The sequence below is a fragment of the Myotis daubentonii genome, chromosome 3 (genome assembly GCF_963259705.1).
Source record: "Myotis daubentonii chromosome 3, mMyoDau2.1, whole genome shotgun sequence".
NCBI lineage: Eukaryota > Metazoa > Chordata > Mammalia > Chiroptera > Vespertilionidae > Myotis > Myotis daubentonii.
Window position 1 is genome coordinate 81,121,125 of NC_081842.1, and position 12,340 is coordinate 81,133,464.

At 42.2% G+C, this 12,340-nt stretch overlaps 1 protein-coding gene across 4 annotated transcripts in view; it reads left to right on the forward strand.

Moving 5' to 3' along the window:
• The first annotated feature begins 798 nt into the window (after positions 1-798).
• Positions 799-12,340, forward strand: part of ADGRG7 (adhesion G protein-coupled receptor G7) — a 91,104-nt gene continuing 79,562 nt past the window's right edge. For 3 of the 4 annotated variants that reach the window (XM_059687995.1, XM_059687998.1, XM_059687996.1), the window contains exons 1-2: positions 799-929; positions 1,058-1,255. In XM_059687995.1, coding sequence (XP_059543978.1) covers positions 1,141-1,255 — 115 coding nt within the window. In that variant the 5' untranslated portion in view covers positions 799-929; positions 1,058-1,140. Of the gene's footprint in view, positions 930-1,057; positions 1,256-12,340 lie in introns of those variants that run through there. The other variant, XM_059687997.1, reaches the window with a different exon arrangement.

The window sequence follows — 12,340 nt, forward strand, 5'->3', positions numbered from 1 at the left end:
ATAATATGGATTGGAATTGGATGTATACATAAATACAAACTCATGGTTTTATATATATATACATATATATATATATATGTATATATATATATATATATATATATATATATATATATATATATACATAATACAAACTCATATATATTTGGCATATATCCAATTCCAATCCAACACTACAGGGTGTTTTTTTAGGCACAGTGGAAATTATTAGTTCAAGTATTAGAAATAAGGAGTAATATCACATTCCTTCCATTGAAACACTCACCTTTTGAATAAGAAGTTTATAACTGACTCATACATTCCTCTGACAGCCATCTTCCCTTCAGAATTAACTGCATACAGTTTTTCTCTCTTCATATTTCTGATTGTTTTCAAATTCTTATGGCATTCAAGTTCTCTTCCTTTCCATATTTGTAACTCCCTTCTCCTAGAGTAAAGAACTTGGCTCCAATTATTCTTACGTTTACCTGTTTGATTGATCACCCCCATTCCTGTCCAAGTGTTGACACCCTTCTCTTCCTTCTTGTGGTCTGACTTCCTATTTTAGATTGCCACTGAGAGAGAGAGAGAGAGAGAGAGAGAGAGAGAGAGAATTGTGAGAGAGACACATGAATTGATTGCCTCCCACACAGGCCTGGACCAGGGTCAGGGATCAAATCTGCAACCTTGACAGGGAATTGAACGTGTGACCCTTTGGTTCTCAGGCAGATGCTCTAACCACTGAGGGACACCTACCAGGGCCTCTCTAGGTTTCTTTTGTTTTGTTCCCTTCCCCACCATCTTGCTTGTCAGGACCTTTACCCTTTGACTCTGTTAGTTATTCCCTCCCCTTCTTCTTTATTGCCCTGAGTTCTCTTCCCTTTTCCATGCTCCAATCACTTTTTTCATGTTCTCACTCAGTGAAGATGAGGAAATTGCAAGCAGAGTATGTACTTTTCATTCCATGATTCGAACTGCATTCTCCCTGATTACCCTAAAAATATCCTTAAAAATGAGGATATCTGCCTGAAAGGTCACTAAAAGAAAAAAAAATCATTTTTATTTTGTAGATTAGAAGTTTTTAGATTAAACTTCTTGGCTTGAGAAGAAAAGAAGCTAGTTATTTTTCACTCAGGAGTGGATTTGTGGCTTGGCTTCCCCATGGCTTCCCGCCGTGTGTGTGACCTGAGGACGCTGCTGGCCATCGTGGTTGGGCTGCTGACCACCATCGTTTTGGGACTGGGCATCTGGAGGGCTGTGGTCAGGATCCAGAGAGGTAATGTTGTCTCACTATGTTTAACTTAGAGCGAGAGAAGGCGTGGAGCCTCGGTCCCTGCACCTGCCACAGCACTGAAAAGTGCCGTGTCTAGGCTGAGGCTCCCGCCTCAATTGGCCCTTGTCTTCTATGAAATATAGACGACAAGGGCCAATTGATGGCTGGAATATGGTTGTGTGTACATGACTACGTGTGTGTGAGTGGGCAAGGTGATGGATGACATGGTTGCATTGGCCTCTTTATGCTCTTTCAAATCCTGATTGAATGGAGAGGAGAGTAAGAATTAAAACCATTAATAACACATGTTTGGATTTCTTTAGCTAAATCTAAGAAAGGAAAATAGTTATGGACACACACATACACACATAATCAAACATACATAGAATAAAGTTTCATTTCAGGAAGGAAGTTTAAGAATGTGTTCTCTAGGATTGTAAATAATGATAATATGGTTTGCACACAAAGTTCTCCCTTTTTAGGTATAGAAAACTACTAAAAAATTAATGTAATTTAGAAAACAATTTTCCTGGTTATTCAACAAATATTTTGCTGGTCACCTGCTATGTGCTAGAGCTGATCCAGGGGAAGCGGGTGGGGAGGTCCATGATGTGTAAAACAATGATGTTAAAGGAAAGCCCCAGAAACTCTCAACAGAGGCTTTCTGCAATCCGCACTGTTCCCTAGGGCTATGCAGGTTCTCTATGAGGGACTCGAAGCTGGGTGTGCTCAGCACTTCTCTTTTGTAGGAAGTTTCTAATGAAACACAGTAAATATGGGTAAATAGGGTCCATCAGGAGAGGGCAGAAGGACAGGCGTCCCTCTGAGAGGGCAGCTGTGCAGGACAGAAGGAGCACAATGCGTGGTTGTAAAGATCCGCTGCAGAGACAAAAGGCGTCAGACACATTGGCTGCTGATGCCGTGGTAGCTGAGAATAGATCTGGCTTTTCCCTTTCCCACCAAAGAACAATATTTCTAGATTACTGTATTCGTAGGATTTAGAAAATTAGCATGAGAAAATGTATCAGAAAAAAACCCCAGTAAAATTTAAACTTGGGGAAAATGTTTTTGTTTGTGTGTTTAAAGTTTATAAAGTAGTTTAGTTGAAGTTTAAAAAATTTATAAAATCCTAGAGTTTGCTCCATTAAGGCTCCTAAATTTGTAAGACCTCATTTAAAGGTATACTTTTAAGAAATTTTTTCTCTTTCCCTCCCCCATCCCTCCCTCTTACCTTTTTTCTTCCTATCTTTATGTGGCATCTACTTAAAAAAAAATTTACATTAATTTTTTTAATTTAAATTTTTTTATTGTTGACACTATTGCAGAAGCCCTCCATTTTCACTCCCTTTGCCTGCCTCCATCCAGCCCCCCGCCCCCCTCATCCCCTCCCCCCTCATCCCCTCCCTTGGTCCTCACCACACTGTTGTCTGTGTCCGTGGGCTATGCATATAACGACATCTACTTTTAAAGGGAAATTTGTGGTGACTTATAAAGGACACAGGTACAACAGAACCATTCAAACAAGGACCAAAGTACAAAAACATCTTAAGAAAGAGGACAGGGTGGGGAAATATGAAAGTCAAAGGCTAGGGGGAGTTGCTCAAAATAAATACAGAACAAATCCCTGATCACTGAGCCCCAAACAAAGCAGAGCAAGAAACAAAGATCCCATGTAGAAGCATCCCAGCTCCTCAGAAAAGACAAATGTTTCCTTTGCTATAAGCAGAATTTTGAATTAGTTCTTTATATAAGGACAGCCCTCAGTTTTTTTGGTAAATCAAGTTGAACAGGAGAGGATTACTGCTATCATTTAAAGAGAAAGATTGTAAGACTGATACTGTTCACTGCTATATTTTGCCTTGTGCATTTTATTTAGATTTTGTTTTAGTTGGTAAATTTGGGTCCACTCCCTTCCACTCATTTCATTCCATTCTACTCCATCTCTTTCCACCTCATCTCATTCTCCCATCTTATGTGATTATTGAATGGTCTTCCTTTGGTCCTTTACTGGGAATACAAATGAATTGTTTTTCAATTTATCATTTTAAGGGGAGAGTCATAAATATTTCATTATTCCATATTATAAAATTGACAATTTGAAAAATTCTTACTATATTCTAGGCACTATGCTAAAAAATTCACATACCTTATTTCATTTAATCCTGACAACCACTTTTTGAGGCAAATATTGTATCCATGTTACAGATGGGGAAACTGAGGCTCATAGAATGTTTTAATGTTTATGTAGTTGGAAAGTGTTGGGTCTGGATTTGATTCTAATCATTCTAACTTCCTTATCTGTGCTCATTATCCCTACACCATTCTGCCTAACTAGAAACAAGACGATGATAACCCAATCAATTAATTCATCCCAGTGACTGCCTTTAATAGAAAGATTTCTCACATTCACTCAGTCCCAATATCTACTAGCCATCAAGTAAACTGCAGATGAGCTCATTTCTGTCTATTCTGAATAAGCTTATCTTTTTTAAAAAAATAAATCATTTGTTTAAATATCAAGCAAGTGCTTCAAGACATGGCCTTTAGAATGTCAATGATCTTCTGTGTTATATAGAAAAGGTTTTTATCCTGCTCCTTATCTTACCAAGACCTCTTGGGAAAGATCATGGTTCATGGCTCTGGTCCTGATGAAATTGACAGTATTTCACTGAGTAGATGAGACTTCTTTTAGGATTGCTAGAATAGTCTTTGGTATTCTTACAAGCTGCTGCTGAAAACATTATAATAATAACTAGAGGCCCGGTGCACAAAAATTTGTGCACTCAGGGAAGGGGTCCCCTCTGCCTAGCCTATGCCCTCTTGCAGTCTGGTACCCTTCAAGGGATGACCACCTGCTGGCTTAGGCCCGCTCCCCAGGGGATTGGGCCTAAGCTGGCAATCAGACATCCCTCTGGCAGCCCGGCAGCCCTCAGGGGATGTCCACTTGCCAGTGGGGAGCGGGACTAAGCTGCAGTCGGACATCCTTAGTGCCGCTGAGGAGGCAGGAGAGGCTCCCACCACCACCACTGTACTGGCAGCCATCAGCCTGGCTTGTGGCTGAGCAGAGCTCCCCTTGTGGGAGCATACTGACCACCAGAGGGCAGCTCCTTCATTGAGCGTCTGCCCCCTGGTGATCAGTGTGTGTCATAGTGACCAGTCATTCCCAATCGTTCTGCTGTTAGGGTCAGTTTGCATATTACCCTTTTATTATATAGGATAGAGGCCTGGTGCACGAGTGGGGGCAGGCTGGTTTGCCTTGAAGGGTGTCCCGGATCAGGGTGGGGGTCCTGCTGGGGTTCCTGGCCAGCCTGGGTGAGGGGCTGATGAGTGTTTACAGGCTGGTCACACCCCTTTCAGGCTGGGGTCTCCACTGGGGTGCCTGGCAAGCCTGGGTGAGGAGCTGATGGCTGTTTGCAGGCTGGTCAAGCCCCCCCCCCCACAGTGGGGACCCTCACCCCATGGAGGTTTGGCCAGCCTGCGTGCAGAGCTGATGGCTGTGTTCAGGCTGGCCACACCCCCTTTAGGGTGGAGGGTCCCCACTGGGTGCCTGGCCAGTCTGGGTGAGGGTCCGAGGGCTGTTTTCAGGCTGGCCAAGCCTCCCGGTGACAGAAGCTCCCAGCCTCTCCTTTTTTTCTTTTTTTTAATTCTGGGATTTATTTACCCCTATAATTGAAACTTTGTTGCCTTCAATGGAGCTCAGAGTCAGCCGGGAAGCTTGGCTTCCTCCATCACTGGAGCAACCAAGCCTCCTGCTCACTCCAGCTCTGTGGCTGCTGGCCGCCATCTTGGTTGGGTTAATTTGCATACAGTCGCTCTGACTGGCTGGTGGGCGTGGCTTAAGGTGTAGTGAAGGTATGGTCAATTTGCATGTTTGTCTTTTATTAGATTAGATCAGCCGTGGGCAAACTACGGCCGGCGGGCTGGATCCGGCCCCTTTGAAATGAATAAAACTAAAAAAGAAAAAGACCGTACCCTTTTATGTAATGATGTTTACTTTGAATTTATATTAGTTCACACAAACACTCCATCCATGCTTTTGTTCCGGCCCTCCGGTCCAGTTTAAGAACCCATTGTGGCCCTCGAGTCAAAAAGTTTGCCCACCCCTGGATTAGATGATCTATTTTTCACCAGGACATCATGACATTTTTGAAATTATATATATATATGAATCTATATTAAATAAATATACTTATATACATATAAATTATATAGAAGTAAACACAGATACAAAGGTGTATTAATTCATAAAAATATTGCCAAGTATACTTCCTCTATTTATGCTCCCAGGAATAAGATGTGCTATGCATTTGAATTTTTGTTTGGTAAAAATTTTTTCAAAACTGTTGGTAATTTTTGCAATTTCTAAATGAAACTCAAGGCTTGGAGTTCTTCTTTAATAATATCAGGCTGCCTGAAACTCTTCAATTAGGGTTTTACATGGCTGTCTCCTTCTTTGAAGTTCAGATTTTAGGTTAAAGGTCACCTCCTCAAAGAGACCTTTCTTATCCACCTAGTCTAATGTTGCCATTCCATTCACTCTTTTTCACACATATTTTTTCATAGCTTTTATCACTTCATAATTTATTACTTATTTGTTTGCTGGTTGCTGTCTCCCATTTTTAGAATGAAAGCTCCTAGAATAAGTCAGGGACCTGATTTACTAATCTATTCCTTGTACCTAAACTGTACTTGAAATATAGTTGCCAAAACACAATTGATGAGTAAATGAAAGAATTATGTAAAAAAAGAAACTGAATGAAGAGTTGCCAAATAGCTATATTCAAAAGTGAAATAATAGTTGCCAATTCCTTGTGATTTGCCTCAAAATCTATAATAATAAAAGCATAACATGCTAATTAGTCCGGACATGCTTCCAGACGTCCTTCTGGATGACCTTCCAGATGAAGCAGGGCTGTGAGGGAAGCCTGGTGCCTGCCAATGGCTGGAGGGAAGCCTGGGTCCCGGGTGCCAGAGGGAAGTTGGTGCCGGCAGCTGGGGGAAGGAAGGCCTACTTGTGCATTGGGCCTCTAGTATTAAAATAGATGTAATTATAGATTTGTTTACATAAGTAACACAGACACTATTTTGATTTTCTTCCTCTGCTCCAAGTTGTACAACATATTGACTATTTCTGAGACTTTGGCTTTGTTAAGATCTCGCCAACTGTGTGTGGCCTCTTTTGTTTAATCATATGCTCCACAATCTTTGAGGAATCTTTTATGTTGGAGAAAATCTAAGTTTTGATGGCCCTCCAACCTTTTCGCATTGGGCATTCTTTATGGAATAGCACCCTCCTTTTCCTGTGTATTTTCAGGGTGATGCTCCATCTCTGTTGGAGTTGTGCTTCCAATAGTGAGAACCTTGTAACAGAAGCAGCATGACTTTTCTGTCCCATCACACTTGATGATAAAAGTCAACCTAAAACATAATTAAGTTTTATTGCGTACCTTTCCATTGACATTTTCATTTTCCAACTTGAGCTAGGCTTGAGGTAAACATAGACAGATGTCAATGTCCATAATCATAATAGGATGTTTTCTTTAACTCTTACCAATGGGAGAATATCTTAATCTAATTACATATTAGCAATGCTGATTATGCCTTATTCAACCCTATCCTATGCCTTTTCTGGATAATAGGAATGCCTGTTCTCTGCCATCATGACTGCCTTTCCAGATGCTCTAGCCTTTATTCCCTATCACAGGACTTGCTTATGTCTCAGGCTTTAGTAGGTTGAAATATTCCCAAGCCCCAAGGTTAGACTTTATAGCATTGAAATTCTTGCACAATAAGAAAGGTATGTTGTTGGGAAGAGGTCAAGGAAAGTTTATTGATTCTCAGAAAATAATTTGTCCACAGATACTTGACTTTCATTTTACTGAATTACAGTACTTCCTCAAGAGACAAACTTGATAATAAATTAGACTCATATGACTCTTCCTGGAGGAAAGGTTGCATTTCAGGGTTAAAAAAAAGAAAAGATCCAGAGAAGTTTTCTGAATAGAGGAAGTTGGGTTTTAGGCAGCTGTAGATTAGTCTCAATCCCGCTGCTGTAGATCTCTCTTTTGGTCTGTTACCAGTCTCTCTTCTTGCTTCTTCATATAATCACTCTCTAAATCAAGACAATAATTTCTATAAATGGAAAGGGAATTTTTTGAGGAATAAATCTTTTGTAATTGGCTTAGGGGCATGAATTATTTTAACACCAGAATTAGTGATGTTTAAATTGCTTATTGGTTCCATTTTTAAAGTTACATTTTTTGATAATTTTTATGAGTTTATTTAAGCTAAAGCTGATGACAATGGCCAGGAAGCAAGATCTCAAATGCTCCCTAAAGTAACTTTCTTTTTCTTTTCTTTCTTTTTGTTTTGTTAATCCTCACCTGAGGATATTTTCCCTCCCCCCTCTCCCCCCCCCCCCCCACCCATTGATTTTTCAGAGAGAGTGGAAGGGAGGAGGAAAGACACATAGACTGGTTGCCTCCTGTACTTGCCCCAACCTGAGTTGGAGAATGAGCCTACAACTGAGGTACATGCCCTTGACCGGAATCAAACCTGGGACCCTTCAGTCTGTGGGCCAGTGCTAACCACTTAGCAAAATTGGCTACGGTGCTTTGTGTCTTTTTAAAAATTTATTTTTGACAGTATTAGAAATGTCCCCCACCGCCTGGCTGGTGTGGGTCAGTTGGTCGAGCGTTGTCCCATGCACCAAGAGGTTGCTGGTTCGATTCCTGGTCAGGGAACATGCCCGGGTTGCGGGTTCAATTCATAGTAGGGGGCATGCAGAAGGCAGCAGATTGATGTTTCTCTCTTATCGATGTTTCTATCTCTCTCTCCCTCTCTCTCTAAAATAAATAAAACATATTTAAAAAACCCTTTCCCCATTTACCCCCCTCCACCCACCACCCACCACCCACCCATCCCCAGGCCTTCCCCACACTATTGTCTGTGTCCATGGGTTATACATATATTCATATGTGTTCTTTGTTTAATCTCTTTCCATCTCCTCCACTCCTCTCCCCTTTGAGATCTGTTATTCTGTTCCGTGCATTCATGCCTAAAGTCACTTTCTTAAATTAAGAGCCTAGGAGCTTGGCTTAGTGGATTTTTCCTTGATTTCAAGGTATTAGATATTTTTACTTGGAATTCTGAATACAACTATCACCCAAGGGTCTTTGGTAAATCATGTTATTGAAGATCTACTATAGAATATGGTGGTGAAGAGTGTATACATTAGAGTTGGGGGGGTGAGTATAAGGTTAGGGGGGGGAAAGGCTCTGGAGCCAGACTATTTGGGTTCAAATTCAGTGCCAGCACTTACTAGCTGAGTAAATTTGAGCACGTTCCTCAATAATTCTGCCTCAATTTTCTTATTATGGGAATAATAATAAACCCTACCTTTATAGGACTTGTATGAGGGCTAAATGAGTTAATATATTTACAGGTTTAAGATGATGTCTAGTACACTGTGATCACTCAATAAATGCTTGCTATTATTTTGAGTTATGAACTTCTAAATAATTTAGTGCACAGTTTTCTCCCCTCCCTGAATTATTCCTTGAATAGTTGCCATTGACCTAGATTGGACCTTTGGATTGAAGCAATTTATTAAACTGAAGATCTACAATAGGTTTAATCATTAAGTTCAATTGACTAGCTCAAAACAGAAACAGTCCTAAGAACTGCTATATCTTCTGCATTTGTTTTAAAAAAATATTTATATTACATTATACCATTGAGGAAAATTTTATTAAAATATTAACCAGTTTATTGAAATATGTAAGTAGTTAATATTGAATACCCTTTACCTTCAGTAAAGATTACACTTTATGTATATTATTTGTTTAAATTTTTTTCCCACAGTGGGTTAAACTTTACTAAACATTGTTCTTTCATTTAAGAGTAAACTTTAACCTCACCCAAATACTCTAAATTTTTGGCCTTGGACAAATAACAGATGACTGGGTTTAAAACCTCTGAAGACTCTGAACCAGACACTAGAGTTTCCTGATGGAAAGATATTTTTATTCCTCCACTTAATCAAACTAGACTTTTCAAAAGGGATTCTAATTTTGTGTAGTTAAGTAAAAGAAATGAAATTCATGTTTTCCATTTGAAAACTTTAAAAAAATATTTTATGTTACTTTCTCAAGCTGTATCGTGTCACATATGTTCTGCATTCAATTTTCCATAATGTGTAGTGAAAGTGTTGAAATTAGAGCTACTATTTCTGGAAATCTTACTTATTACAATTTGAAAGAATGCAGGGAAATGTTATTAATATACAAATTTTATAAAAGAAAAATGCAACTAATAAATGTGTTCCAGTATCTGGGTTCTCAAGTAAAAGGAAGCTGATGCTCGCCTGTTCTCCCTGTGGAAGAGGCAAGCACTGTGAAGCGGGAGCAGGAGCACTTGCTTAGTAACCAAGAGATCTGAATTCTAGTCCCCACGCAGCTATCAATTAATTATTGATCTGAAACAAGTTGTTGTTTATGTAAAATGTACTCTGTGTGTACTCTATATAGAAGAAGGAAGTTGAGCTAATGAATAGCTGAAGTCACTTTTATGAGTCCATAATTCTAAAAACTAGTTATCTATACTAATGAAAGGGTAATATGCAGACAGAGCCACAGCTGCTGCGAGGCCCAGGGCTCAGGCAGCTGTGAGTCCCTGCGGCTATGAGGCCTGGGCAGTGGCGGCAGCAGTAGGGTGATGGGGGCAGCACCTTCCCCTGATCAGCCCGGTCACCTCCCGCAGAGGGAGGCCAGACTGTAGGACATTCCCTGAGGGCTCCCAGACTGTGAGAGGGGGCAGGCCGGGCTGAGGGGACCCCCCCCCCCCGCCCCCAGTGCATGACTTTTCGTGCACTGGGCCTGTAGTATGATACAAACAAGACACTCAATCTTTCTGGATCTGACCTTCTTTTCTTCTTAAATCATTTTTTTTATTTTTCAGTTACAGTTAATGTACAATATCACATTACTTTCAGGTGTACACCCCAGTGATTAAACTGAGTTATCATCCCGATAAATCTCACACCCATCTGACACCATACATAGTTATTAGGATACCAGTGGCCCAGTGCATGAATTTTGTGCACCAAGCGGGGGTTGTCCCTCAGCCCGGCCTGCACCCTCTCCAATCTGGGACCCCACAAGGATCAGGCCTAAACTAGCAGTCAGACATCCGTCTCGCAATCTGGGACCACTGGCTCCTAACCACTCACCTGCCTGCCTGCCTGATCATCCCCAACTCCCCACCCCCCACCGGCCTGCTTGCCCTCGCTGGCCTGCTCTCCACCAACTGCCCCCTCTGCCTGCCTGCTCACCCCCAACTCCCTCCCCCTGCTGGCTTGATCACTCCCAATTTCCCTCCCCTCCTGGCCTGATTGCCCCTAACCCCTCTGCCTCAGCCCCGCCACCATGGCTTTGTCTGGAAAGACGTCTGTGAAGGTCTCCTGGAAGGTCTCCCAGTCCAAATTAGCCTATTACCCTTTTATTAGTGTAGACTAGAGGCCCGTTGCACGAAGATTCGTGCAATAGGCCTTCCTTCCCTGGGCTGCCGGCACCGGTTTTCCTCCGGCACCTGGAACCCAGGCCTTTGGTTCAGCCACAGCAGCGAGGCTAGGCTTCTCTGCTCCGGCCACAGCGAAGCTTGGCTTCTCTGCTCCGGCTGCAGCAGAGAAGCCAAGCCTCTTCAGTCTTCAGTCGTCCTCAGTCTTCAGTATTTGCTCTGCACCTGCATATGCAAATTAACCACCATTTTGTTGGGTTAATTTGCATACTCATCCTGATTGGCTTGTGGGCGTGGCGGAGTGACACCAATTTGCATGTTTCTCTTTTATTAGTGTAGATAGTATAGAGGCCTGGTGCATAGGTGGTCTGCCTTGAAGGTGTTTTCAGATCAGGGTGGGGGTCTCCTTGGGGGGTGGGGCTGGCCTGGGTGAGGGGCCTGGGGTGGTTTGCAGGCCGGCCACACCCCCATGGGGGTGGGGGTCCCTGCTGGGGGGGTATGGCCAGCCTGGGTGAGGGGCTGAGGGCCGTTTGCAGGCTGGTCACACCCCCATCAGGATGAGGGTCCCCGCTGGGGATGTGGTGGGCCTGGGTGAGGGGCTGAGGGCTGTTTGCAGGCTGGTCACGCCCCCATCGGGGTGAGGGTCCCCACAGGGGTATGTGCCAGCCTGGGCAAGGGTCTGAGGGCCATTTGGGCATGGTTTTCAGGCCAGCCAAGCCCCCGGCTTTGTCCAGAAGGACATCCGGAAGGTCTCCGGAAGGTCTCCCGGTATAATAGCATATTACTCTTTTATTTATTTATTTATTTATTTATTTATTTATTTATTTATTTATTAAAAATACATTTTATTGACTTTTTACAGAGAGGAAGGGAGAGAGATAGAGAGTTAGAAACATCGATGAGAGAGAAACATCGATCAGCTGCCTCCTGCACATCCCCCACTGGGGATGCGCCCGCAACCACGGTACATGCCCTTGACCGGAATTGAACCTGGGACCCTTCAGTCCGCAGGCCGACGCTCTATCCACCGAGCCAAACCGGTTTCGGCGAATAGCATATTACTCTTTTATTAGTATAGATTATTGACTATATATTCCCTATCCTGTATTTTACATCCCCTTGACTATTCTGTAAGTACTAATTTGTACTTCTAAATCCCTTCACTTTTTTCACCCATTTCCTCAACCCCCTCCCATTTGGCTACAGTCAAAATGTTATCTATATCTATGAGCCTGTGTCTGTTCTGCTTGTTTGTTTATTTATTATTGTTAATCCTCCCCTGAGGATATTTTTTTCCATTGATTTTTAAAGAGAATGGAAGGGAGGGAGAGAGAGAAAGAAAGAGAGTGAGAGATTGGTTGCCTCCTGCACATACCCCAACCAGGGCTAGGGATTGAACCTGAAACCCAGGTATGTGTCCTTGACTGGGAATTGAACCTCTGACCCTTCAGTGCTTGGGCCAATGCTCTAACCACTGAGAACACTGGCCAGGGCTTGTTTGTTTACTTTAATTTTTAGATTCAATTGTTGATAGTGATGTATTTACTGCCATTTTATTGTTCATATTTTAAA